General features: G+C 37.8%; 2 protein-coding genes and 1 pseudogene across 3 annotated transcripts; 2 read left to right on the top strand and 1 right to left on the bottom strand.

Moving 5' to 3' along the window:
• The first annotated feature begins 9058 nt into the window (after positions 1-9058).
• Positions 9059-12665, top strand: LOC116248319 (E3 ubiquitin-protein ligase AIRP2-like). Of its 2 annotated transcripts, XM_031621052.2 has the most exons (6): positions 9059-9776; positions 10382-10446; positions 11147-11297; positions 11404-11470; positions 11636-11870; positions 11968-12665. In XM_031621052.2, the coding sequence occupies exons 3-6, from the start codon at positions 11190-11192 to the stop codon at positions 12173-12175; spliced, it is 618 nt and encodes a 205-aa protein (XP_031476912.1). In that variant the 5' UTR covers positions 9059-9776; positions 10382-10446; positions 11147-11189; the 3' UTR covers positions 12176-12665. The 2 variants fall into 2 exon arrangements, with proteins under 2 accessions (XP_031476912.1, XP_031476911.1); XM_031621051.2 differs by lacking the exon at positions 10382-10446.
• A 4256-nt stretch (positions 12666-16921) lies between these two features.
• On the bottom strand, positions 16922-20395 carry LOC116247387 (auxin-responsive protein SAUR68-like; annotated as a pseudogene).
• Positions 20396-23969: 3574 nt separating this feature from the next.
• LOC116247388 (auxin-responsive protein SAUR64-like) lies at positions 23970-24383 on the top strand. Its single transcript, XM_031619573.1, has one exon. It carries the CDS (start codon positions 23970-23972, stop codon positions 24381-24383), a length of 414 nt encoding a protein of 137 aa, XP_031475433.1.
• The last annotated feature ends 262 nt before the right edge of the window (positions 24384-24645 follow it).

The raw sequence follows: 24645 nt of genomic DNA on the forward strand, positions 1-24645 counted from the left end.
GAGTGAAATTTAAAGTGAGACCTACCTTAAATTTAGTTCTAGTAAATCATAGACTTGAAAATTGTGAATGTAAGATCTCCATTATACCACATGCTCATAAACCTCAAGCCAGAGGCAGGAGAATCTGGCTTGTGATTCTGCAATGGTTACAGATTTATAGGATGCAATATATGCATCTTAAATTTTCTTAAGAATCAAAGATATAAAAACTTAAGAATTCAAATCACAGTATCTCATGTGATCGCCACTTACCTCTTAAGTCAGATTTGGTAGAGGGTCCTTCAATTCTTTGAAATCAGATTCTGTTCGCCATGGATCAAGATCTGATTCAAAACCAACTTTTGTATATGTTGGTGCAAGCATTTTGCTGTTCATCAGATCCAATCAGTACCACCACTTGACAGTATTGGCATTGGAAGAACTATAGAAAGATCCCAAAAACTAGATTGGGAGTAGAATCAGATTGCTAATTTCAAGTTCCTTGGTACTTGGATGATCAGTATTGCGGAATTCATCTAGTTCTTCCAATTTGAGCCAATAAGTCTGATTTGATTATGTTTACGTACACAATTAGAAGGCATAATTTTTTTTAACACAGTTTTTCTGAGATCCAGTACAAGTGTTTTGGATCGAGATACAACTGTACCTTTTTTTTTGTGTTTTTCAGACAACTTTGGACAACATTTCAGGTTTGAATTTAACTTTGATTGGATTTGGCAATTTAATCCCTCCGCAACTCCAGTCGCTTTGGCTTGGACTTGATTTATTGTTCGATCTACTTTGGCATATTATTTAATTCATCAACTAGGGACGTAAACTGCCTGATTATGATCCTATGAAACAAATGGTTCAGAATCAAGTTGAAATAACCCAAGTCAGTTTTTTGAGATTCGGTGGAAAGTTTCAAGACCAACTAAAGCTGGATTGAATTTTCTGGTCATTCATAGCCTGCAAAATGAAGTCAGGGTTAGATAGGGATATCAATATATCTGATTTAAATCAGATATCAAATGGGACCATTCAAAAACAATCAGACATAATACCTGATTGGATTTGGATTCGGATATACATAAATATCCCATCATGGATTTGAATCAAACTTAATTTTTGAAAATTGGCTAGATTCGGTTCAATATTCGGATGAAGATTCTGATGTGAATGTAAAATCGGATTCGGATTAGATTCAGATTGTAAAATCGAATTTTGCATTCAAATTTGGATTCAACTTTTCTTAGTTCATATTCAAAGTCGAATTTGAATCTGAACATATGATAAAAAGGTTGGACCGGTGAAAGTTTAGTTGTCAGTTTAATTTCTATATGCACTACGCCTTTGTACTTTAAATACCAAATGCATGACACTTTAGTTAACAGGTGTACTATTTTCTCTCAGATACCAAAGCAACCCTAGACCCCAAAAACAACAAGAAAGGAGGACAAGATTCGTTCTCCTTGAAATATCTCCAGTTCTTTGCACTTTATCTCCAAGACTACGTCAGATGCAAAAAAATGAACTTAATTACTATTTTAATAAAAACACGAAACCTATCAAACTCACAAGTCAGCCAGGTCATATGGTCAAACATGAAACCCACCAATTTGCTTATACTTGGGTCAATTTTGGGTTATTGTCTCCCATCCTTAATTTCCTAAGTGGAAATAAAGAAAGAGGACTCCCATCCACCAACAACATTGAAAGGAACATGCCCCCAAATTTTTCAAATATTATATATATATATATATATATATATATGTATATATATATATATATATATATCATCTAGTCATCCTGGTTTCCATCTAATCACGATCACTTGATGCAATGCATAATGTGTTGGGTAGTGTGCTATATATATATATATATATATATACTTTAGCAATTTTGGTCTCCATCTAAACACGATCACTCGATGCAATGCATAATGTGTTGAGTATTGTGATATATATTGCTTCGCGGAGACTCGTCATCAACGGGGGGCTGTCTTTGTGTAAGTGGATTTCAATTGAAATATAATCTTCCATTTAGGAGAAATCATTTAATCACGATCACTCGATGCAATGCATAATGTGTCGAGTATTGTGATATATATGTGTGTGGGCGTGCACTTCAAACAGGCAATATTGAAGGGCATTTGTTAGACAGTGTTCAAAAGCAAGGGGGAAATAGCCCATATCTAAGCCATGGCCATTTATTGCTTCATTTACTGTTTTGTTCATGGAGTTGGTCGATTGGTTGGTTGGGAGGAGAACGATGAACATTTAAAAACCAACGGACCAACCAAGCATCGACCATTTACATAAATGTGATCACACTCTTCGCTTTTAAAACAAAGTTTGAGTTCTCTTGGGCTGACTTTTTTTTTTTTTATATGAAACGCTCTCTATTCTATGCATTCAGTTTTATTTTATAAACAGTCAACTGGCTAAACATACTCTTGTGGAAATTTATCTTATTTTCCAAATATAGTGACTTCCTGTGAATAAATGTCGGTTATAAGGGAGAACTTCTTTGGTATCATCCAACTACCACTTTTAATTTTCTCAGTCCAGTGACGACCACATAAATGCAGTATCATGGTAAAAGTAAAGCAAGGATCGAACTGGTAATTTCAAAAGGTGAAAAAGAAGGCAGCCGATTATCTTGAAAATTTCAGAAAGAGAAAAAGAAGGCAGCCGAAAATGTATGTAACTGAACATAAATGTCATATACTTTGTCCCCAATATTCATATCCATGACACAAAACCATCAGCTACTCTCTCTCTCTCTCTCTCTATATATATATATATATATATATATAAATAATGGTTTATTCAAAAATATATATATAAATGCGCAACAACTTCTAATATGGACTGCTTCGTTTGTGAGGACGAGGACATGATGATATGGCCTAGTTCTTCTTCTTCCAATAAATGCACATGGTTAAGGCCATAGTCACGATTATTATTTTTTTAATTTAGAAAATAGGAAAAATATTGTGAAGTTTTAAACATGTCTAAAATGAGAAACTAATAAGACAATAGAAACAAGCAGTTTGGTATTAGAAAAATGTAGAAAAAATGCCTAAAATGAGAAATTGGAAAAATGTGAAATAAATGCGCTTTCTTCGCTTTTACAATTTTTCAGCTTTGTTTGGCTCATCTATTTTTCACGTATTTTAACGTTTTTTAATAATTTTTTTTGCAACCATTAGAAGTAGAATTTATTAATTTGATTGTGTCAATATAAGTCGATAATAAAGTAATACTAACTTGGCAACATAAGAAAGAAAAGGTTGACAAAAATTTTAAACGTCATGAATTGCCTACATTGGAGTCTTCTCATCAACAATTGTGAACCCCTAGACTATATATATGCATATATATATACACTCAGAGTCACTCAACCTTTTAATCAAAACCTTTCATTAAAAGCAAATAAATGGTGGAGAGAACATGAAGAAGAAACCTACATTAGATGATTAGATGATGAAAATATCCATCATATTTTTTTATTGTTTTTTCTTTACTGTCTATGATGTTGGATTGGACGGTCCTGATGAGATGGCTGGGTGACTCGAGTTACAAAATTTTTTATATATATATATATACGAGTGTTTTTTTTCTTCTTGGTATTTGATTGATTGTTTCGTGTGATATTAAACTGTACGTCATGAAATTAGAAGGAGATAGCTGGATGGTGTGGTCGCAGCGAAGGGTCCAAACTGGTGGTTGACATTGGCAAGGACTGGTTCTGAACCCAGTCCGGTCTGGGAGCGCCTAACTGGAACGAGTCCACGCCCAACTTCTGGCCTGGAATGCTGGGTTAACCCTTTAGTTTGGGGTGGGTCGGGCCCTGCCCAACACTTTTGAATTCAAAATGGGGCCAAAGTTGAGCCAAGGCCAACTCAGTTCGGGCAGGCTGGGTCTTATTTGGGTACCACCTAGCCCTCACAAAAATCCTTTGTAGGGGCTCAACAAAACCTAGAGAAAGCCCCATAGATATCTAACCCTAATAGTTGTTCCCCATTTTCTATGGATCAAACAAAGGACACAAACTTTTTGTCTTTAAGCCTTAAATAGTTTTGTTTTTCTAATGGCCTATTCTTTTGAGCTAGGCAAAGTACTCCCTCATTGTTGCCAGGTGCTTTTGTCGACATGCACTTTTTAAAATTGAAAAAGAACTGAGCGACAACAAAATAAATTAGGACGAAGGTGGAAATCTTCTCTTAGCTGTATCCCATCGACATATAACATAAAAGATGAAGATTTAACTTCCTGTCATGTCGTATTTCTAAATGATCAAGATGTATCCTCGGGAAGGGCATAGTATAGCTAGTCGAGCTTGTGCTCATAAAACCCTACGTCATCATTTTGTTTCTCATGAACGCTATTCTTGTGCGCCAATGAGGTGTGAGCGTATACTAGTTAGTGCAGTATGCCTACACGTAAAACAAACTTGAACTCTGGGGACAGGGAATCTAGCTTTCATTGGAGTGGTGGGATCAAATACTCCTTCTACTCATAGGTATATGTACCTTCAAAATGTTGTGGACTTCAAAATAATGATTTATTACAAGTTTTAAAAAATCTTTGATAGATCATGTTCATACAAATTACATTAATGCAAAACTTATTCTTGGTATGTACTTGAGGAAATTGAGATAATAGCACATGAAAATGTGCTAGTATAGTAAAGCTTGGTTACACAAAGTTTTATCACGATTACTCGCTTAGATCCCAAGGGTTTGGCGCGACCAGCGAGGCTGAGGTTGGCAGTCTCCTGAAGCACCAAATAAAAAGGGAGCACCGATATGCAAGTTGAAATATAGTGAGAGTGCCTTATCTGGGGCATCAAAAGCAAACATTTACCCCATGATGATAAAGAGAAGGGGCGAGGTGGTTTTGGGCCTCTTGTTGGGCGGTAAGATGACATACTCCTTTGCTCACTCAACATAAAGACTCACTTAGTAGAGATAGTAGTTTTTGGGCCGGTGATCATGATTCAATAGATCTATATATATATATACACACAAGCCAAAGCAGTAGGTACACAACTTAAGATCTTTTACTGCTTCTCCGAAAGAGTGCATATTTCTTCTCATTATCTCTAAAAGTGGACAAATGTATATTTGCCTTGTTTTCCCTAAACTGTATTTGTCTGTCCATTTCTTTTAGAGTGGCCATGAAGGTATTATGGACCTATCTACCTGCGGGCGGGATGACATTTTACCAGTGACAGTTGAGTCGGTCACTTCATAAAAGGCAGAGCTTCTAAGTTTCAAAAATGAAATTTCAACAAATTCTGTGATTAACATGAAACTTTTTTTTTGGGGTTTTTCTTCCTAATGGACATAACATCAACACTCGGTCTTTTTGATGTTCTTAGTTGAACCTATACATTTTTGTCAAATCAAGAAGCTTTAGGTGCTGATTAGTGTGCACAGTCTCGGATGCTTCTTGGATTCAACATGAATGGACCTACCAGCATTAATTTTAAGCCAAACAAATTAATCAGACAAATTGCATGTCACATCAACATGTTAAAATTTGTAGATCTAAGTCTCAAGTGAGCATATGATGTAGATAATCTCACCTTATAATCTTTTGCTAGCCAACAAATGTTTTTTTTTTTTTCTTCTAGAGCAGAATTACTTTCATATCTTAATTACATTTTAGCAGGCAAGACTTAGGCAGACCCCTGCCAGTTTATGTCAGCAAGTAAAATAGAATGAACCTCAATTTAAAAGCCTAAACCCATCTAACAAGTGTCTTTTCACAAGAGCAAGAAGAGAAATTGAGGAGTTTTACATGGTATAGCAATCATAACATCTTATAGGAGCAAGAGATATGAAGAGAAAATGATGAGTTTTATATAGAACAACAAACATCAAATGACATACTGCGATGGGTGGTAGCGCACTGAGCGGCAAGGTTGTCTGACTCTTCTAATGACTCAAGTTAAGTGGTTACTGTAAAAAATCCCAAAACATGTTCTATGAAGACCTAAAGGGCAGGCAAAAAGGAAGGGACAGTGGCCTCAATTAAGGATTAAGGGCAGTAAACGTGTTGCCCTAAGGGGCATTTACTCCCATGGAGTCCAGCATAGGAAAAAGAAAGAAAGAAAGAAGAAACTTATCAGTCATGGAATCCAACTGGAAGTGCAGCAAGTAGCCAACCCTATCTAACCTTTTCCTGTAACTATGAACGTACATTCATGAAAATGGGGGAAGTAACAGAGAAAGGAGAATGGTGGTCCCATTCCAAGTGCAAAATTTAAGCAAGGAAGACGACTCCCAGCATGAAGTTGGTGAGATACTGTGGCCTTCTATTATTATATAGAATGAAAAGAAAAAGGAGGATTTGGTTATGATCCGTTTAGGATGATCAACTAAACATACACCATGATCTAACTTCTGGAGGTAAAATATATCTCAATGAATGAAAGAGATAACCAATGGATGCCAATAATGGCGCCAAGAACAGTCAGACAGCAAGCACTCACGGGTTTGTATAAACAAAAGATACATATATATATATATATTGATTTCAACACTTACCTAACAATGACAATGGAAGTATTCAATAATTAAAGCTTTCAGACTTTGTTTGCTCAGTTGACCTTTCTTGTAGCGGGCGGATGATACGGTAGCATCAATCACTCTGCTTAACAATATATATATATGTATATATATATATGAGAGAGAGAGAGAGAGAGAGAGAGAGAGAGAGAGAGAAAGTGAGAGAATCTTGCTGAAACTTGGATCGGGTCGGAGCAAAATGTCTGAAACAATCTTTCCTTGAAAAATGAAACTAACAATTTCCACTCATTATTCTTGATGAGTTCATTCTTGGATCTGGTTCTGCAGATCCCATGCTGGACCCACTAGTTTTGCTGGCCACTAGGCTTGGGCATCAGTCCGGCTCGAATCAAGTACCTGGCCCAATGCCCACCTCTAATGGCCACTGGTATACCAATATCAGCTAACTATGAATCGACGCAATGTTCATGGTGCAATTTTCATTTTCTTTTATTTCAAAAATAGGGTGTGAGGATTATGTTATTGCATTTTACTGATTTATTTCCTGAATCAGCTGATTGATATATTTTAAGGTTTTTTTTTTAGAATACTGAAACTTTATTAAGAACAGGATACCTAGTCGCTCACCTAATTCCAATTAGGAATCAAGATCAGCTGGACCTGGATTGGATCCCCCCTCAGATCCAAATCCAAAATATGCAATCCGGATTCAAACAGCATGAAAAGAAGACCCGGTTATCTAGAGTTGAAATTCAGAACCGGACCATAAGGTCCATGCTATTAAGACACTGACTGGATCCAGAATAGATGCAAACTAAAACGTTGGTCTGTGTGTTGGATAGAACCTGAATTGGCGAATCTCAGTCCACTTTAAATACACTTATAAGTTCTTGTTCTATTGGTCCAAAATCCAAAATCTAGAAAAACTAAAACATTAGATCCATTTGCAGCCTTTATGGTTAAGAGACCAAGACTCTCTTGCCTCAGTTTCAGTTCCCATGTGCTCATTTTGGATTTTGTGATCCAAGCTCCATTTTCAACCTCACGGGTCTGTTGACCCGAACAGACTCGAGTCTCATGACATAATCGCTTACGCCGAGTTCGAATCTCATTTACTTTTCACCATTGACGTCTTCTCTTCTTTCCTGTTTCCTTCTATTTTTCTTCCGTTTATAATTCGGAGATCATTTGCTCGTAAATAGTTAAATGCGTGAAGACTAATTCAAGATTATATGATTAATGATGATGTTAATGCATCGGATATGGTTTGATATTTGATTGGTCAAATCTGAATATAAGCGTTGAATTCATATCTGAATTTGATTAAAGATGAGCATTCTGATACATTTTTGTATTTTTTTTAATATTTAGTTCATTAATTTGATATTGATTCAAACTAGGAGAAATCTTAACAGTCGGATGTGGTAATATCTATATCCGATTTTCTGATTCCCAACGTTGAATACCCAAAAAAAAAAAAAAAAAAAAAATCGCACCTAAGAATTAAGAAAAAGTAAAAATAACAAAATATATTTCGTAAAAGATGTATGTGTCCCCTCTTTGAAATTCTGGTTTCCATTTTTACATAATCAATCTTCTTAATAAATCGGCCGGTCTTTGGTTTGATCAGTGGGTCCAAATCTCTCATGGGTCCCCTGACAGGATCCAGACCCACGAAGCAAATTCATAAACTTTTTCTCCTTGTCGTAGAGACTGATTCTTTGGATCCAATTGGTTGTGAGTCAACCAAAAAGATCAACAGTAGGATTCAAATTGGATTCGGATTGCAAATTTAAAAATCAAACTCCACATGTGATATAAACTTTTCTGGTTTGACTCCAAATTCGAATCAGAATATAAGAATATTATTAACAGTAATATTTTTTTTTTTTTGTCAGGAGCAGCTGCATGAACAAGAATATTATTAATACAAGTTGGGTGCTTGAGAAATGCGGAGCAGATATTAATATCCCTATTATCCCTGTTTTTTGGGATAAGGAGAGGTAAGTATGTGAGATGCATTGAAAGGGACTTGAAACTAGTGGGTAGCAAGTCAGGAGATGCACTTGATTCTCTATGATGGATGGCCCATCACCCATGGGATTATCTTGGATTATCTAGATTTGCTTTTGTTTTTATGTTGATGAAATTGATTTTATTTCTTATTTTAATTGAATAGGTGAGGTAGCCACATTGCATCATCTACCTTCGGCGCTCCTCGACTGTGCTACTTTTGATGATGGATATTGGACCAAATGCATGCATAGGTCATGGCTCCGGGTTGGAACATTTTCTATTTTTTATTATTTTATTTGTATTTTTGTTTACGATAAATATTTTTGTTATCCAATACAAAAGAAGAAAGTTGATAACGTAATGTCAATATATATATATATATATACAAAATTTTTTATTATAGTAAATTTTGATAAACAATAATAAGAGGTATGTTGTTGACACCGAATGGAGGTGGAAGGGATGATAACGAGCAAGCGAAGAAAAACCAAATAAATGAATAGATGGGAGGATGCGATGAAGAAGAAAAAATCAAGTTCCAATAAGTCCTGCCTTTCTCATCTCTGTGTCAAAGTCTCTCGTCTCTCTGGTTCTGCAACGCCAGAAAAAGGAGAAAACAGCCCAACAGAAGTCAGTAGCGTCAGCCGCCTACCACCATCATCCTCTCTTTTTCTACCTTTCAATCTGATCAACCAAAGTACCAACAGAAAGGAATAAAAAACCCCACAGACACAACGAATTGCTTCCAACAACACCACTTCCCACAGCCCAAAAAGCAAAAACCATAAAAAGGAAGAGAGAGAGATAGAGGGAGGAAAAGTAAAGAAGGGAGGTGAAAGAGTGAAAGGGATACCATCCGTGTCTTTATTGCTACTATTTTCTTGGGTTTTTTTTTTTCTTTCTTTTTGTTGGCTTCGTTCGTTGATTTTTCTTGGAGTTGTTAATTGTCCAGCAAAAACGCCTTCCCCTCTCCTCCTCTGCGTTTATTTATTCCTCCTCCTCCCCCCTCTCTTTCTCTCTCTCTCTCTCTCTCAGACTCTCAGCGGTCTCCTTTTCCCTCCGTCCCTTCCTCTTCTCTACCTCTTTCTCGGAAGGTCCACAAACGGACACCTACCCCCTTCTCCTTCTCTCTCTGTATCTCTTTCTGAAGGAAGAATATGTTACAGAAGCTGCAGCAAAAGTCGTCGTACAAGGAGACGCTCAAGGCATTGGAGGCAGATATTCAACATGCCAATACCCTGTGAGCTCTATCTCTGTCTCTCTCTCTTGCTTGCTCGGTTGGTTGAGTCTTCACCCATGACATATGACAGGGAGAACCTGAAATTTGGGCATACCATCAACTCCTGTTCACAATTTTGCTCTGTTTGTTTGTTTGTTTTTTTGGTTTATTTTCCCTTCCAAAAGTTTCGGATTAATCGTTTGTTTGTTCATCCTTTGGGAAAAGTCTGAAATAAAGGCAGACAATCGGCTTTCTGTTTTTTTCTTTGCCATCTTTCATCCTTTACAGGTGAACTAACTCCAGCTTCACAATTGGAGGAAAAAGAGAAAAGGAAAAACCATAGTTTTTGGAGAACCATTCTCTTTCTTCTGATTCTATGTTTTGCCCTCAATATTATTTTGTTGGGAAATCAGTTTTCTTCTTTTTCTCAAAAGGTGAGAAAAGGGATGTTGATCAACTGGGTTTCCTTCTTCCTGTACCGGGTTTCTGCAATAATCATCTTTTTCTTTATCTTTTTTTGGTCGAAATGTGAAGAAAGGAAGTTGATGAATTGGGTTTCTTTCCTTCTTCGTGTTTGCAATTTGTGAAAAAGTAATGAATTTTGGGTATTTTTCTTTTCCGCGAAGACAATTACAGCCCGTGATCTCTTTACATTGGAAGCGTAACCTCGGAAGCACACCATCAAGAATTGGTTGGTGTTTATCTCATCTATTCGTGCGAATTTTACTATTACACGTGTACTGGTTGATTGGTTTTAACTAAAAAAGAGAAAAGTATAGTCTTATCCATGGTACAAGAGTAGATTCCTTTTGTTCTTATCTATTCTTTGCCTTACCAGAGAGCTGAATAATCTCTGTTCTTTGAGATTTTTTATTCTCGTTTCCCTCAATCGGACAAGATTCGTGCCTTCCAGACCACTGCTGTTTCCTTTTCCCACCTTTTCCTTAGTTTTTGACGTGTTGTGAATATGGAAAATACCGAGCAGTTTCGTTATATGCATTAGAAGGCTTTTTTCAATGTGAAATTTCCTTGCTTAATTTTCTTTCTATTCAGAGTCCAGGACTCTGACATAGAAATGTAACATGAGATATGCACGTTGAGTTGTTATTTTTGTTTGGTAGTCATAAAAATGGTCCCAGCCAATCGTCGCTTTCTCCTCTGTCAACTACTTACGAGTTTTATTACCAAGAAAGTTGTTTGGTTACGTGCAATTAAACATTTAGGAAACCAAAAGGCGCAATGTTGACGGAGTGTGCTCGGTCCTAGAAGTTTAATTTGGTTATCTTGAACTAGGTTCTTCTGTTTGTGGGGATATACTGGGGGCTTGCTTCTTAATAAGATTATTATACGGTTATAGTAGTAAATTTGGTATGTGTGTATCTAAATTTCAGGGCGGCTTCTATTCCCGGAGGTTTTGATGGTGCTTGCCTTCAGATGAGATTATCTTACAGTCCCATAGCACCTATTGTTCTTTTCCTCATTGAGTGGATGGATTTTAGTTTCTCAAGCTGCTTAGGCTTGCTTCACATTCTAATTTATAAGGTGAGTGAGGTGAATGGTTTGTTTCGCAGAAGATTTATTGAAGATGTCTAAACGCTTGCTGCCTCAAGCTTCATCTTCTAATGTCAAAAAATATTATCAATTACAGGTGTATGTTGATGGAAGGACGACCATTTCTGCCGAAGAAAGGAAAGCTAGCCTTAAGGAATTCTATGGTGGGCATCTTAGAACTCATCAGTCTTTGTCTTCTTTTTGTGTCCCAACTGTTGAGGAAATAGGAGTAGCAAAATGAGTATATGTGTTTACATTTGCTTTCTTTCATTATCAGCAGTAAGTGTTGATTCTTCTTTCTTATCCTTTGTTGGCTTTCTGTTCTGCAGCGGTTATCTACCCTTCTCTACAGCAACTGGAAGCTGATTATATGGAGTTGGAAGACAATAAGCAGAGAGCCAGGTGCAAAGAACGGTTAACCCGGAAGAGGATTGAAGAGCGGAGAAAGCTGTCAGATTTGGACTTGGAAAGAGAAGATGAATGTGGGATTTGCATGGAAACTTGCGGCAAAGTTGTCCTCCCAAATTGTGGACATGCAATGTGCATCAAATGCTTCCGTGACTGGTGTGGCAGAGCCCCGAACCTAGTGTTTTTCTTTTCTGTTTTATGGCAAGCAGCATTCACTTGAACATTCAAATCGTCTGTTTCTTTATCTTTGCAGGAACACGAGGTCCAAGTCCTGCCCATTTTGCAGAGACAGCCTGAAGAGAGTGAACTCAAGAGATCTCTGGGTTCTAACCAGCAGCTCTGAAGTCATTGATACCACAAAGCTGGCCAAGGAAAACTTAAGGCAATTGTATGTCTATATTCAGAGCCTTCCTCTCATCATGCCTGAGAGCCTCTTCTTTGTCTATGATTATACCATATGATATGTACAGGGATGCCTACAGGGTGGATCCCATTGTTTAGATGAGGGTAAGATGGTGTACAGTGCGAAAAGAATTGCCGACCACCACCTGTAAATAGAGTCTGGCATGAGATGATCATGCAGCCTTTGCATCATCCCATCATATCTTCTTTTCTTTTCATTTTTCTCCTATTGATGATAAAGCTGGGGGTAACCATACCTGATTCTAACCGGAAACCCCTTAGTTGTCATAATGCAACCTTATCATCCAGCTGTGCCATTTGGCTCCCGTCCTTGGAGTGTCTCTTGTCACTGCTTGGAGAAATGAAATGGTGCATTTTACTTGGCTGAAGATTGAACCTCTGATCTTTCTTGAGATCATTTCATCTTTTGTGCAGAGAAGGCTTCATCTTCACTATTTGCAGCTAACATGAGAAACTCATAAACTTACAACAGATTGTTGTTTGTAAGCAGTCCTTTATCTGGAAAGGCTTGAATAAGTTCAACTGTTATATTGCTCTCTGCAATTCTGTTTCGAGGTTAACCTCCCCTGGGGATACAGAGTTTCAAAACAAATAGTGCCCGGGTTTATTTGCAGCACATGGACGCAATGAGACACGTTTATGGTCTAGCCTTCTTCTATTAAGAGCAGTAGTATCACAAAGACATGAACAGGGCCATACAAAGAACTGCCAACATAACATTAGGTTATTTGTTTAGGAAAAGAATATATGATTTGGTTAGCTTGAAGTTTACGTGGATGAAACAGTATAAAAGCCAAAATTTCGTTGGCATGCTTTTCTGCAAATAATTGAAGCGTTTGCTTAACAAACAAAGAAACGAATCACCGTAGGGTGGGCAAACCCTGTCTCAGGCGACCAACAAAAGGATCTCAAATAGAATGATCCAAGAAAGGGTAGGGGAAGTTTCCATTTTGTCATATGTGGACCATGTATCCAAAAAGATCCTTCTTTATATAGTTCTACAAGTTAATCCGTCTCTTAAGATGTGTTGAAGTAACTACAGAAGATAAAACATCCAATTCTATTTGTTGAAGAACTGTTCTTTAACTCAGTTTGAAACTTATATTATTAAAGTTGTGTTTCACGAGCAGGGATTTCGTATAGATTTTGATAAGCCAAATGCATCTGAAGTCATATTTCGATCGAATTCATCACAGCCTGAAAAACCAAAATCTCAAAACGATGCAGTAAATATTCAGATAACAGACCGCGAATGGACTGATCGTTCGAAGCTCGAAATCGAGAAGTTTGAGCAGTTTTTGATCCATCCATAAAAATTACACGTTACTCCAAGGCATTCCATCTCCACCGCAACTTTTTTTTATGTAATGACATGATTGCCGCCATGTGGGAATAATGGTGGCTGTGGTGGCTTCTTTCTTTCGGCACTTAATGGATGGTCGTAACACTTGGAGTAAAAAGACAACGAACTTTCTATGCACTTCTTCCATATCTTTCCATAGTTTGCAGATAAAATATGGGAATACACATTATTCTGATTCTGCAAAAATAAGAAAAGAGAGCAACCAAGAATGGTGGATGCAGTAGATGGCTGCACTCGCTTTTTGAATTGGGTAGCATGAGAATAAAAAACGGTAAGATCTTTAAGAAAACACCAGACTTAGCATTCCCTTTATATATCCACTCGATCCTGCATTTATCTAAAAGTCCTTTGTACAAGTCTCTTCTTTTAATTGGTTGAAACTTGTGTTTTTCAACAAGCTTAAACGTCCTTTTTTTCTTAATGCCTTTAAATTGCATGATGTGATTTATTTCTGATCACAGTTACGGAAAAAAATGAAAAATATCATGTGAAATAAATTGAAGCCCAAAAAATTATTGGGTTCCGAAGGAATGGGTATGGTGATGAGGGATGTGGGGTTGGATTGTCACCAAGATTTTTTGGTGTAGGCCGATTGGCTCAAGCGTCGGCCCCTCTTCATAATTTCCTTTAACGCCATTGATGTGTACAATTGAAGGCCAGTTGCACAAAGATCATATAGATGCCACGTTATCTGGATAAAATGCAAGTCCGATGAATCGACAATTCTGCATTGTTGGGCGAGCAGGATGAGTATTTCATCCGATCACCTGAATAAGAGGAGCCGAATATCCTCTTATCTATTTTGAATGTTTCGAAGGTGATTGCATATTGGTGCTCCTTTTTGCAGTATAAAAAGTTGAAGTTTCGATAGTTTGAAATAGAGACGGGGCCGTCTACCTTTTTGCAGTATAAAAAGTCTGTTCCGTTCTTAAATATGGTGTGAGTACGTTCACATATTAATCAGATTCATATACAAATCGTTTTACAATATGAATCTGGTAGGAGTCCGACTTTTATTTTCCCGTGCGTCTGAATCTAAATCCAACTTTAGATACAAAACTGGTTCTGAACAGGCTTGGAGCCAATGTAGGGTCCGCTTGGACCCTGGGCCCACCTCAAATTTTTTTTTAAAAAAATTTACATGTAAATTTTAGAAAAATTTACTTGTTTTATATAAAATTTTTAAAAAATAATATTTCAGCACTAGTCAAAATTTAGGAACTTTAATTCGGCCCTCCTTATATAAATGCATGATGTAATTCACGCATTTTTCACACGAAAAGATTTCATTTCATGGGGAAGATCTTAGATTCATGCCAACCATTCGCCCTTAAATGAATTTCATAACATTGGGTTGGCAACTTTATTGAAATGCAAATGCAGCCTTTATCAGCTACCATTAGTGAAGAAGATCATAGGTTTACGTATGCTATTTTTTGTCTTCTAATTTATATGCTTTTTCCTGACATTTTGTCGATAATAATTGTCGAAATATGAAACTCTCCAATTGCGAAAGATAATCTGTCAGCTGCTTTGGTTTCCTAAACTGAGTGGCTATAATTGCAGCGTCTAGCTGTATGGAAATATCTATTATGTTGTCAACTTAATTGATTATGCAAGGTTTGGTTGGCTACCATCTTCATTATCATCATCATCATCTTTTGTCACATCGTTATCATCATCTCAGGTCCGAACAGGTGGTCAGGATTGGTTCCCATTTGAATCCTGCCTGATCTGATAATCTACAATTTTAAAGCGCCCGGCTGTCGAATTCAGGCTAAATTTGATCAATGACTAATATGTAAGGTCATCAATGGGCTCCTAGAGTTTTTAATATCCAACTCATATTTTTTTGAGTTTTTTTACATCAAAAGATGCCAACTTTTATTCGGTTTAAACTGGATCTAAAACCCCAAAAGAACTTCAGATAGTTTTTGAGAAAGGGATCTATAGTTGCATTTCTAATGCGCAAAATGAATATTTCATCCTACCACGTAGCTGAGAACAAAGTCCCCACTCTTAAAAGAGCAAAAACAGAACCTCCTCGAAAGAAAAATGTTTCTTCACCAGGATCCTTATAGGAACTTGTTAAAATGGTGAAAGAGTTCATGTGCTAGCAAACTAACAAATGTTTTTAAACTGAATTAAAATGGTTTAAGCGTACTTATGATTTAAGAATTGTCATGTCTGTCAAGATGCAGACTACTTGCACCTATAGAAAATGACTAACAAAGTTTTGCCCCTTCTTTTCTAGAATCTTATTTTCCGCCTTTTCTTGTGCAGCTTAGATTAGAAGCAAAAAGATTTCTTGTATTTGGAAAAGGTTCGAGCAATCAATGAGATAGTGATCGAGTTGTGTGCATGCAACAAATATACACTAAAACAAATATACACTAAGGCAAAAGAAGGGGGAGTTGGGGAATTTTCAAAGTTTTTTATATGTACATTTAAACTTTTAAATTTTTTTAATAACCTCATTTGGTCATCTTAAAAAGATTCTTTCTTTTTTAAAAAAAAAAACTTAAAAAAGGGTATTTTTGTCATTACACATCCATGTATACAATTTTTGTGCATAAAGGTGTGATCATAACCCATTTCGATTAAGATACCACTCTAGAAACGCTAAAATTGTAAATCGAAAAGCTTACGCCAATTGCTATTCATGACGCTGCATTTCGATTTTTTTGTTTAATCTTTCTCGGACAACCCTTTTATCTCAATGTCATCTACTATAAGGCCCTGACTCTCATTTTCTTTCTTGATAAACTTTCATTAGGTATTTATTATCAGAGCACATAACTGCTTGAACACATGATAAAGATCCGGCAGATCTGTGAGATAAGTGTCTTTGATCAGATTCTGCACCTCTACTACATCTGCAATCATGGAGTCTTATGTTGCAATGAGCTAAGATTGAATCAAATTAACAATAGTTTATAGTGCAACAATAGTTTATGGTGGATTTAATGACGATTTATGGTCCTTCTAATGATATAAATTCTCAAATTTTAGCTGATGCAATTATTCGGTATACAGCAGCAATTGAAGTACTTTTTTTGTATAATTCAATCATATACATATGATCTTAGAAAAGTGTTGATGACTATCATACACGAAGTTGGCCATTTTCTGAGTTTAACATGCTTCTACGGCAATAAAAAAAATAAGTGGCTCTTCTTGACTTCAAAGTTTTAATACTATAAAGAACAATGGTTTCTTTTAAGAAGAACTTGAACTAAAACATATTTATATACTGAATTAGTATTTATGAGCGCTTCAGAATGTTAATATACTGTTTAAAATAGTTTCTTACAAGAATTTAAGAGGTATGATTTTTGTCATATATGTATACTAAGAACATCTGAAAATTTACATTGCATCACAAAAAAGAAAGATCTCCGACACGGTTTCTGTTTCTGCTGAATTCCAATCCATGTTGTATAGAACATGAAGGAAATATAAAAAGAGGTCCAGCATCTCCTTTCATTGGATTTAAACAGCAGGCTCGATAACCACGCACCCTGACCCAGAATTGGTCTTCCCTCTACGTTAAGTTTGATTTGGCTCATCTTCTTCCCTGCCTCCACAAGATCAAAAAAACGGAAACAGCTACATATCCTACCAATATGATTTAGTTTTCCGGCTTCGCCGGTGCGACTGAAAGCAAGATCATTACTTGGTAGAGTAGCCATTAGTGATCAACACGAGCAGTTGATCAGGCTTGTGCTGCCTCTTGGGCCTGGACAGAAGCACGTTATGGAAGAAGGTTCTGCTTCTTCAACCTTCTTCCCTCTCTCATTTTCACCAAGCATAGACAAGACGCTGTCCAAGAGCTGCCCATCACAGGGCACTGTTAGCGGCCCTAAGTGCCCTTCTAGCCCAAACTCCTCCTCTGCCATCTCCAACAGCTCCCTGAAGCTTGGCTGGTTCAGGTATGCCAGAGGAACCACATACCTTCTCCCATCGATCGCATAAACAACAAAGTGACCCTTATTGGAACTACCTAAACTGTCATTTCTCATATATACGCTTCTCTTGCTCCCCTTTCTAGCAAGACTTTGCCATTTTCTTGCCATCTCCAACAGCCTGTTGGAATTGGCCATTTCCTCCCTCCGATTGGTGGTTGGCAGCGACACAGCTTAGCCTGGCAGAGATTAAATCCCAGGGCCTCGCAGCAACAGAAGAGGAAGAAGAAAAAGAAGAAGAAGAAGAAGAAGAAGAAGAAGAAGATTTCATTTTTTCTCTCAATTTGGAAAGTGGTTTATAACAGCTTTCCAGTACAAAGAATGGGAGTGATGGATGATGTTGGTTTAAGCGAACAACGTAGCAAGGTTTCCTCCAGGAGTTCTATGTGGTCTTTCACGTGATACCGTTAAATGCATGGCTGCTTTTGTTATGTCGATCTTCCTTTTTTTGGTTCCATGAACCTAGATTTCAACTCCTTCCCAAAAGCTGGACCAGATTTTTCTCAAGCATTCATGTGTAGATGGCTGGGAGCCCTTCTCTTCCTGGCTCGGCTTGTCTCCTGCTTGTCACAATGTTTGTCATCTACATCTCGCTTGCAGAACATACGGTACAGAGAACATGGCGGACAATATATATATATCGCATTCTTAATGACAAAGTATCTGCTATAAAGATATGAAATGAGTTTTAGATATCAAAAACATTCACATCATGATTGATATTCAAACTTTTTAAGCATTTCTTACATTTCAAATTATCACTTTTCTTGTTCTAATTATAAAGATCACATCCATAGGCTAGGCGGAGAAAAATAAGGGAAAAATATCAAAATAACCTTTGGTACTGACAAATTACTGCTTTATTTTCAATAACAAGACCTCACTGTTTCAATAGTTTGTAAGGAACCATTTAATTGGCAAGCACTTTAAAGTTAATGAGTCAGCTAGCCTGGTCGCCGGCATTGCAATTAACTGAACTTGCTTCTTAAGCAGATTCGTGCTCCCGGAGCCCATTACCAGCCCAGCAAGCTTAAAGATGAGCCAAGCCAAGCCTAGCCTCAAGTAGGCTACGGCTGTCAGTTCACTTTCTAGTCCTACGTAACTATTTGTTATTTATCATGTGATCTGCTTAAAGCAGTATACCTACTGATTCACAGAACTGGGATGGGAGACATCCCATCAAATCTAAGGCTAAAAGATACGCTGTCCAACTTATCCCAATTTTGCTGACACAAACGAACACCCTCATTAAGTGGTATTCCTTGAAGATGATGCCAGAAAGTTGAAAGGCATGAACCTGGAAAGGGAAAGTAACTTTGCCCAATTTTAATGTCACATAGTTATACTTTTTAGCGTCACTTGTATTGATAATTGGGACATGCGGTTAACATTAGTTTTCTTTCACGGTATTGTCCTTGGAAAACTTAGCAGTGGAGCACCACTCGAATCAAATAGAAAGACACTAACTATTAGAGATAATTTTCTCATGGTGGGTAAGGCTCACTCAGGGTTTATCTCTCAGAGGCAGACTAGTTATGGAGCTTGGCCCATTCGACTCATGGCTTCATGCATCAGTCCAAATCTCTCTCTCTCTCTCTCTCTCTCTCTTTTGAAGGAGAAAAGGTGACGAGTGGCTGCCATAAATGATAACCGTGCATCTCTTGGAAACGAAGAACCAAACCCTAGGATGAATCATCCAAGGACTAAAATTAATGTCACTGACGTCATAATTACATAACCAATTAACACCCACCCTTGTTTAACGAGTCCAAGTGCATGCATGCATGTATGCACGTATGTAGTTGCAATTTTTAAGAAGGAAGACAAATATAGTAGTCTTATCATTACCTGCCAATAAATACATGGGCGAGTACTGTTTATTTAAAATCCTCCTTTCAGCATTTCTCTAGAACGTCCAGATGCAATGAGCAATCTGTTTAGGCTTGACAAATGTCCAGGCTGCCTGCCATCACGGGGTCTGTATTAGTTTTGCTATTTTGTTTTCCTAGTTCTTGAATTCTGCATTGAAGTAGGAGATACTAATGTCGCTTGATGCATACTTTCTAAACTTGAATGCATGTGCTAGGTTGCATTGTCAATATCTCTAGGATGGTCCAAAATTTCGTCTATATACGGTGCTTGCATGATCTGCCACTGAACAGTCTTAACGAAAGCAGGGCCATTTTGCAAATTGAAATCAAATTCCAAACCCAAGCGGAACTCAATTTTCATTTGTACATTATGCATTCAAGCTTTAACTTTGAATTTGTATGAACAATTTGATTTACGGCACAATGTATTTTTTTAAGATACAATCAGTGGTAATCGTTGGCAGGGTTGGCCTTGCAGCAGTGCGGAAAACGGCAAACATCTACTACTGAGAGAGAGAACCGATGCACTTTCAATCTCTCTAGGCATGCCTCTGCAAACAAGTGACAGAAGGTGGTTGATGAAAGAATAATAAAAAATGTAATTCCAACGTCTGTGTGCGTCCCAAATTCTTCCTGATCTGCCACGTTGAACGGTTCTTGAACGATTGGCTGTTGAGGTAGGAAAAGGAAAGCAGGAACCTTCTGCCAACAGTAGCATACACGATGAAATTGTCTTTTCTAGCAGGTGCTACCAAGCTTCTGTTCGTGTTGCTTTGCAAACAAGCGACAAGATGTAGTGAACAAATTCTGAATCATAAGGGAATGTAACTGGACCGTCTTTGTCAGCCCAAACTCTTCCTCTGCCATCTTCAACAATTTTTGAAAGATTGGGTGGTTCAGGTAGGAAAGGGGAAGTATGAACCATCACTTTCTTGGCTACAACGCGACGGCTTTAGCAGTTTCTACTGAGCTGCTTCTTTTGTTGCTCTTGTTTACACCTCCAAGTGAGAGCCTTGATCTCCTCCCTCTGCCAGCCGTCTTCTACCATTTTCTAGCCATCTCGATTAGCCATTTTGTTCTGATGATTTTTGTAACACAATGGAGACCATCACGATGATTGATTGATAAGCCAAAAGAGATATTGCCAAACAATTGAAATAGAGAAGAAAATGCACTGAGAACTTTGTAATGATGAGAAGTTTGGTTTGTTTGACATGCCTATATAGAGAACCAGAGAATGAGAGAATTGTAGCATTCCCATCTACAAACAAAGCAAGCAGGAAATTGATGAGAATAATATAGAAGGGGATGCGTACCATATGACAGAAGATTGTTCTGCTGCTAATTTAAATGGTATTGATGACAGAGCCCCCATCTTTTAGCACAATATCTATAGGAACCAATCGGCATGAGAAAGAAATTGTGGATGTTTCAAGGTGGCATGGATGCAATGCATTCTTTGATTTTCATTGCACAAGCCTGCCTTAAAAGTTAAACATTGTAATGACAAAAAAAAACTCAACCAACCAAGCTGCTGGTTGAAGGACTAACTCAGCTGGGCCTGGTAGACAAGAGAAGCTCTTAAATGCCCCAGAGAAGGATGGCCATATGCCATGTTAGGATCAGGAGGTACTGAACCACACCTCTTTTAAGATGTTAGCAGGTAGAGTAACTGTTAAGTAGATTATTTGCAGCTTGTGAATGGCAATAGTTCGATTATGTAAAATGTGGACCTCATTAATCCTAATTTCAGAAAATGTGCAATTGATCCATTCAACTAATCTTGGACTTAGCACCCTACTTTTCTCCGGCAGCATGACCCACTGTTAATTGGTTGCAATGTGAGCATGTTTGTGAAAGCAATTGAGTGGGTAGAGTAACTGTTAAGTAGATTATTTGCAGCTTGTGAATGGCAATAGTTCGATTATGTAAAATGTGGACCTCATTAATCCTAATTTCAGAAAATGTGCAATTGATCCATTCAACTAATCTTGGACTTAGCACCCTACTTTTCTCCGGCAGCATGACCCACTGTTAATTGGTTGCAATGTGAGCATGTTTGTGAAAGCAATTGAGTGGGTTCTTCACTGCCGTCCTAATCTTTGGCCAAGCTGATATGGATCCCATCCCAATTGTATTTCTTGGCAAGATTTTCTGCTCCAAAGCCATGAAGTGTAGTATGCACCAAACCACTTGTACTACTGAAAATTGAAGACAATTCAACCTCATGCAAACCATGATTTTGTAAGACATATGTTGGTAATATACATATCTTTGTATATGTGTGCATGCATGCATGCTGTGGAGTTTAGACTGATCGAGAACACATGCCTAATCCAGCCAAAGACGCACATTTTAAAGGTTTGGACCAGCTTGGCACACATGGAAGGTTTAGATACAACGAGACAACTATATTCTGAATTGTTTCATTTTTTTAGAGACAGGAAGAAAAAAGCAATATCAAGTTAATCATGAAGCTACCATGACGGAACACCATGGACAATGGTATTGGAAGTGATTCACTCACCTTACCATCCATAGCTGATGGATTCTCCCCTTTTCAGATTGATGGCTTATCTTTTCAATGCCCTAATTTGCATAGGTCCGACCAGCTGTTAGTGGTGCATATGGTCTTCTCTCTGCTGTGGTAAGTACAAGCATGCTCATCTCCTTTCCTACGGCATGCTTATCAACTCTCACTTTGATATACTCGGTACAACACAATTTCTCCCTTTTATATATGTTCACCAGGAGCTAAAAAATTGCAATCCACACAAGGACCCAAGAACTCACACCTGAAGTTCATCTACACCCCTCCAGCGCATTTTGGGTTTTGAGATACTTGTCACACCTTTGTTCTCTAAAAATGATTTGCACCAAGTGGCTAATAGAGATGGCAAGAAAGTGGTGGAAAATGGCCGTCAAGGGGAAGAAACAGGATCTCATTTGTTGCTGTTAATATGATCAATACAAGAGGGAAGGCAACTGAAATTGCGCAGAAGGGCCACTTTGTGGCTTATGCATCAGATGGGCAAAGGTACATGGTTCCCCATGCTTGCCTTCCAAAGCTAATCTTTCAAGAGTTGTTGAAGATGGCAGAGGAAGAGTTTTTGCTAAGCATTGATGGTGCAATCACATTCCCTTATGATTATGAGGTTATAGATTATATCATGTAACTTGTGCAGAGAGACATGTCCCCCAGATTGAGAATGCATTGCTAGTGTCTTTGAGTAGCAGCAGATGCTTGCGGTCCTCTCTGATGTCCCAAAACATTTTTTCTTTTCAAAACTGACCCATAGAAGGGTTTTAATTGTAGTGTTAAGTGCTTCATACAACACTCTTGAACAAATAAATTGAATATTAGTCCCATTTTTGCTCCAAATATTAGCAAGCTGATATTTTTAGTCATGTTCTTTACTCGTGCCATTCACATTTTAACAGTGAAAAATAAGGGAAAGTGGGGAAGATATATAAGGCTCCAGCGATCATTAGCTTTTGCTAATGTCGACCACGTCTCATGTTGATCGCTAAGGTATATTCGCGTCATGTTTTAACTGAGAACGCCCTTCATGTCCATTGAATATGAAATGTGATTCTATATATCATGTAATTCATGATCCAAAATTCAAAGGATTCATTAAAATGGGGTTGCTTCTTACTCACTGCTGTAAGGAACTGCTGCCAGAAGAATATAACTAAGCATTTTCCCATACCTCTTTTCTCATGGTCTACAGTTTGTCATGTCATGTTGTTCTGATGAACTGGGAAAAGAGAAAAAAGAAAACTAATGGCGATACCATTAACAACATCTAAGGGGGAGGTGGCGTTTAGCCAAAAGCAACGGTGAAATTCTGGACTCATTTAGTATATAACGGTTACTGCTGATTGGTTTTCTTGAGTAACCTAGGTAGAATCCCGTGCCACATAAATTTGGTGCTCACTGCTCCGGATGAGCACAAAGAACAAGATTTTCATATCTACGTTTTGCTTGTCTCTTTTTGATCAACCTATAAAAAATTGTAAATAATTTATGTAGCAGCTATTTCACTATGTTTATATGCTTGTACAAACATTTCTAGCAAATTCGTATGTTCCCGTGTCTTATTCCAGATTCACAGTTAAGGCTTAGTGAGCACGCAATACCACCGCTTCTCAGACTATTTTATCTTTCAAAAACCAAAGGAACATCCTCAAACTTCAAGACATTATCAAGTAAAGGAGGCCCATATACTGTGGATGCATATAACTTATGAGGAAAATCCACCATTCGGGACATCAATAATCTTTCTGTAGGGGTATGAGTAGGTCTGCATCTTTAATGGCCCCATCCCTTGCAGGACGAAATAGGCATATAGCATGTGTCTATGCTATGATAAGTACCAACATGTCTGCTTGGTAGGCCCCTCCATCACATGCCTCTGAAATCCCACTTGCCCTGCATGTAATGAGGACCAACCCAACTCCATCCCACAGTCTATATATACATACACAAGAGGCTTGAGTTTGTCAAACACTCGCTACCACAGATCAACTACCCTCCAATACCTTGCTCACTGTCGAGATAGCATTTCAATATCGCGTTCGCCTTCGTCACCATTCTGCAAGAATGATCAGCACAAAGAGGCTAGTACAGATGGCCAGGAAATGGCAAAAGATGGCTGCAAGAGGAAGGAAAAGAATCTCATTTGGTGTTGTGCCCAAGAGCAATTCAAGCAAGAAAGTAGCTGCAATTGCAGAGAAGGGACACTTTGTAGCCTACGCATCTGATGGCAAAAGGTACATGGTTCCCCTTGCCTGCCTCCAACGGCCAATCTTCCAGGAGCTGTTGAAGATGGCAGAAGAAGAGTTCGGGCTGAACATTGATGGTGCAATTACATTCCCTTGTGATTCTACAGTCATGGACTATATCGTGTCACTCGTGCAAAGAGACATATCTATTCAAATGGAGTATGCACTCATAGCATCTCTCAGCAGCAGTAGATGCTCCTCATCCTCTGTCTTGCCCCAAAGCCATCCTTACCAGCAAATGCCCCTTCAAGGGTTTTAACCGAAGGGCTTGTACTTTCATACAATATACTTGTACATACAAAAATTTTTGAATCGAATTCAAGCGTTATTCGCGACATTTGCTGCCTTTCTGTTTTTATCTCTTCAGTCATAATTAAGACAGTATAAGATTAGGAAAGCAATTTGAGACATTGATTATCTCCGTGGTAGTAATTATATGTATAAAGAATATCGACATGCCATTCAGACACTGCTATTATCGGTCCATGTTAAAGAACCGTAGTTGAGAAACACCTGCATCG

Source organism: Nymphaea colorata, chromosome 2, assembly GCF_008831285.2.
Source record: "Nymphaea colorata isolate Beijing-Zhang1983 chromosome 2, ASM883128v2, whole genome shotgun sequence".
Taxonomy (NCBI): domain Eukaryota; kingdom Viridiplantae; phylum Streptophyta; class Magnoliopsida; order Nymphaeales; family Nymphaeaceae; genus Nymphaea; species Nymphaea colorata.

Excerpts from the sequence above, each read along its gene's own strand:
- LOC116248319 (XM_031621051.2), top strand. The coding sequence starts at position 9,694 with ATGTTACAGAAGCTGCAGCAAAAGTCGTCGTACAAGGAGACGCTCAAG. Across the intron at positions 9,777-11,146 it reads ATTCAACATGCCAATACCCT|GGCGGCTTCTATTCCCGGAG; the intron begins GTGAGCTCTATC and ends TCTAAATTTCAG. Across the intron at positions 11,471-11,635 it reads TAGCCTTAAGGAATTCTATG|CGGTTATCTACCCTTCTCTA; the intron begins GTGGGCATCTTA and ends TCTGTTCTGCAG.
- LOC116247388 (XM_031619573.1), top strand. The coding sequence starts at position 23,970 with ATGGCCAGGAAATGGCAAAAGATGGCTGCAAGAGGAAGGAAAAGAATC.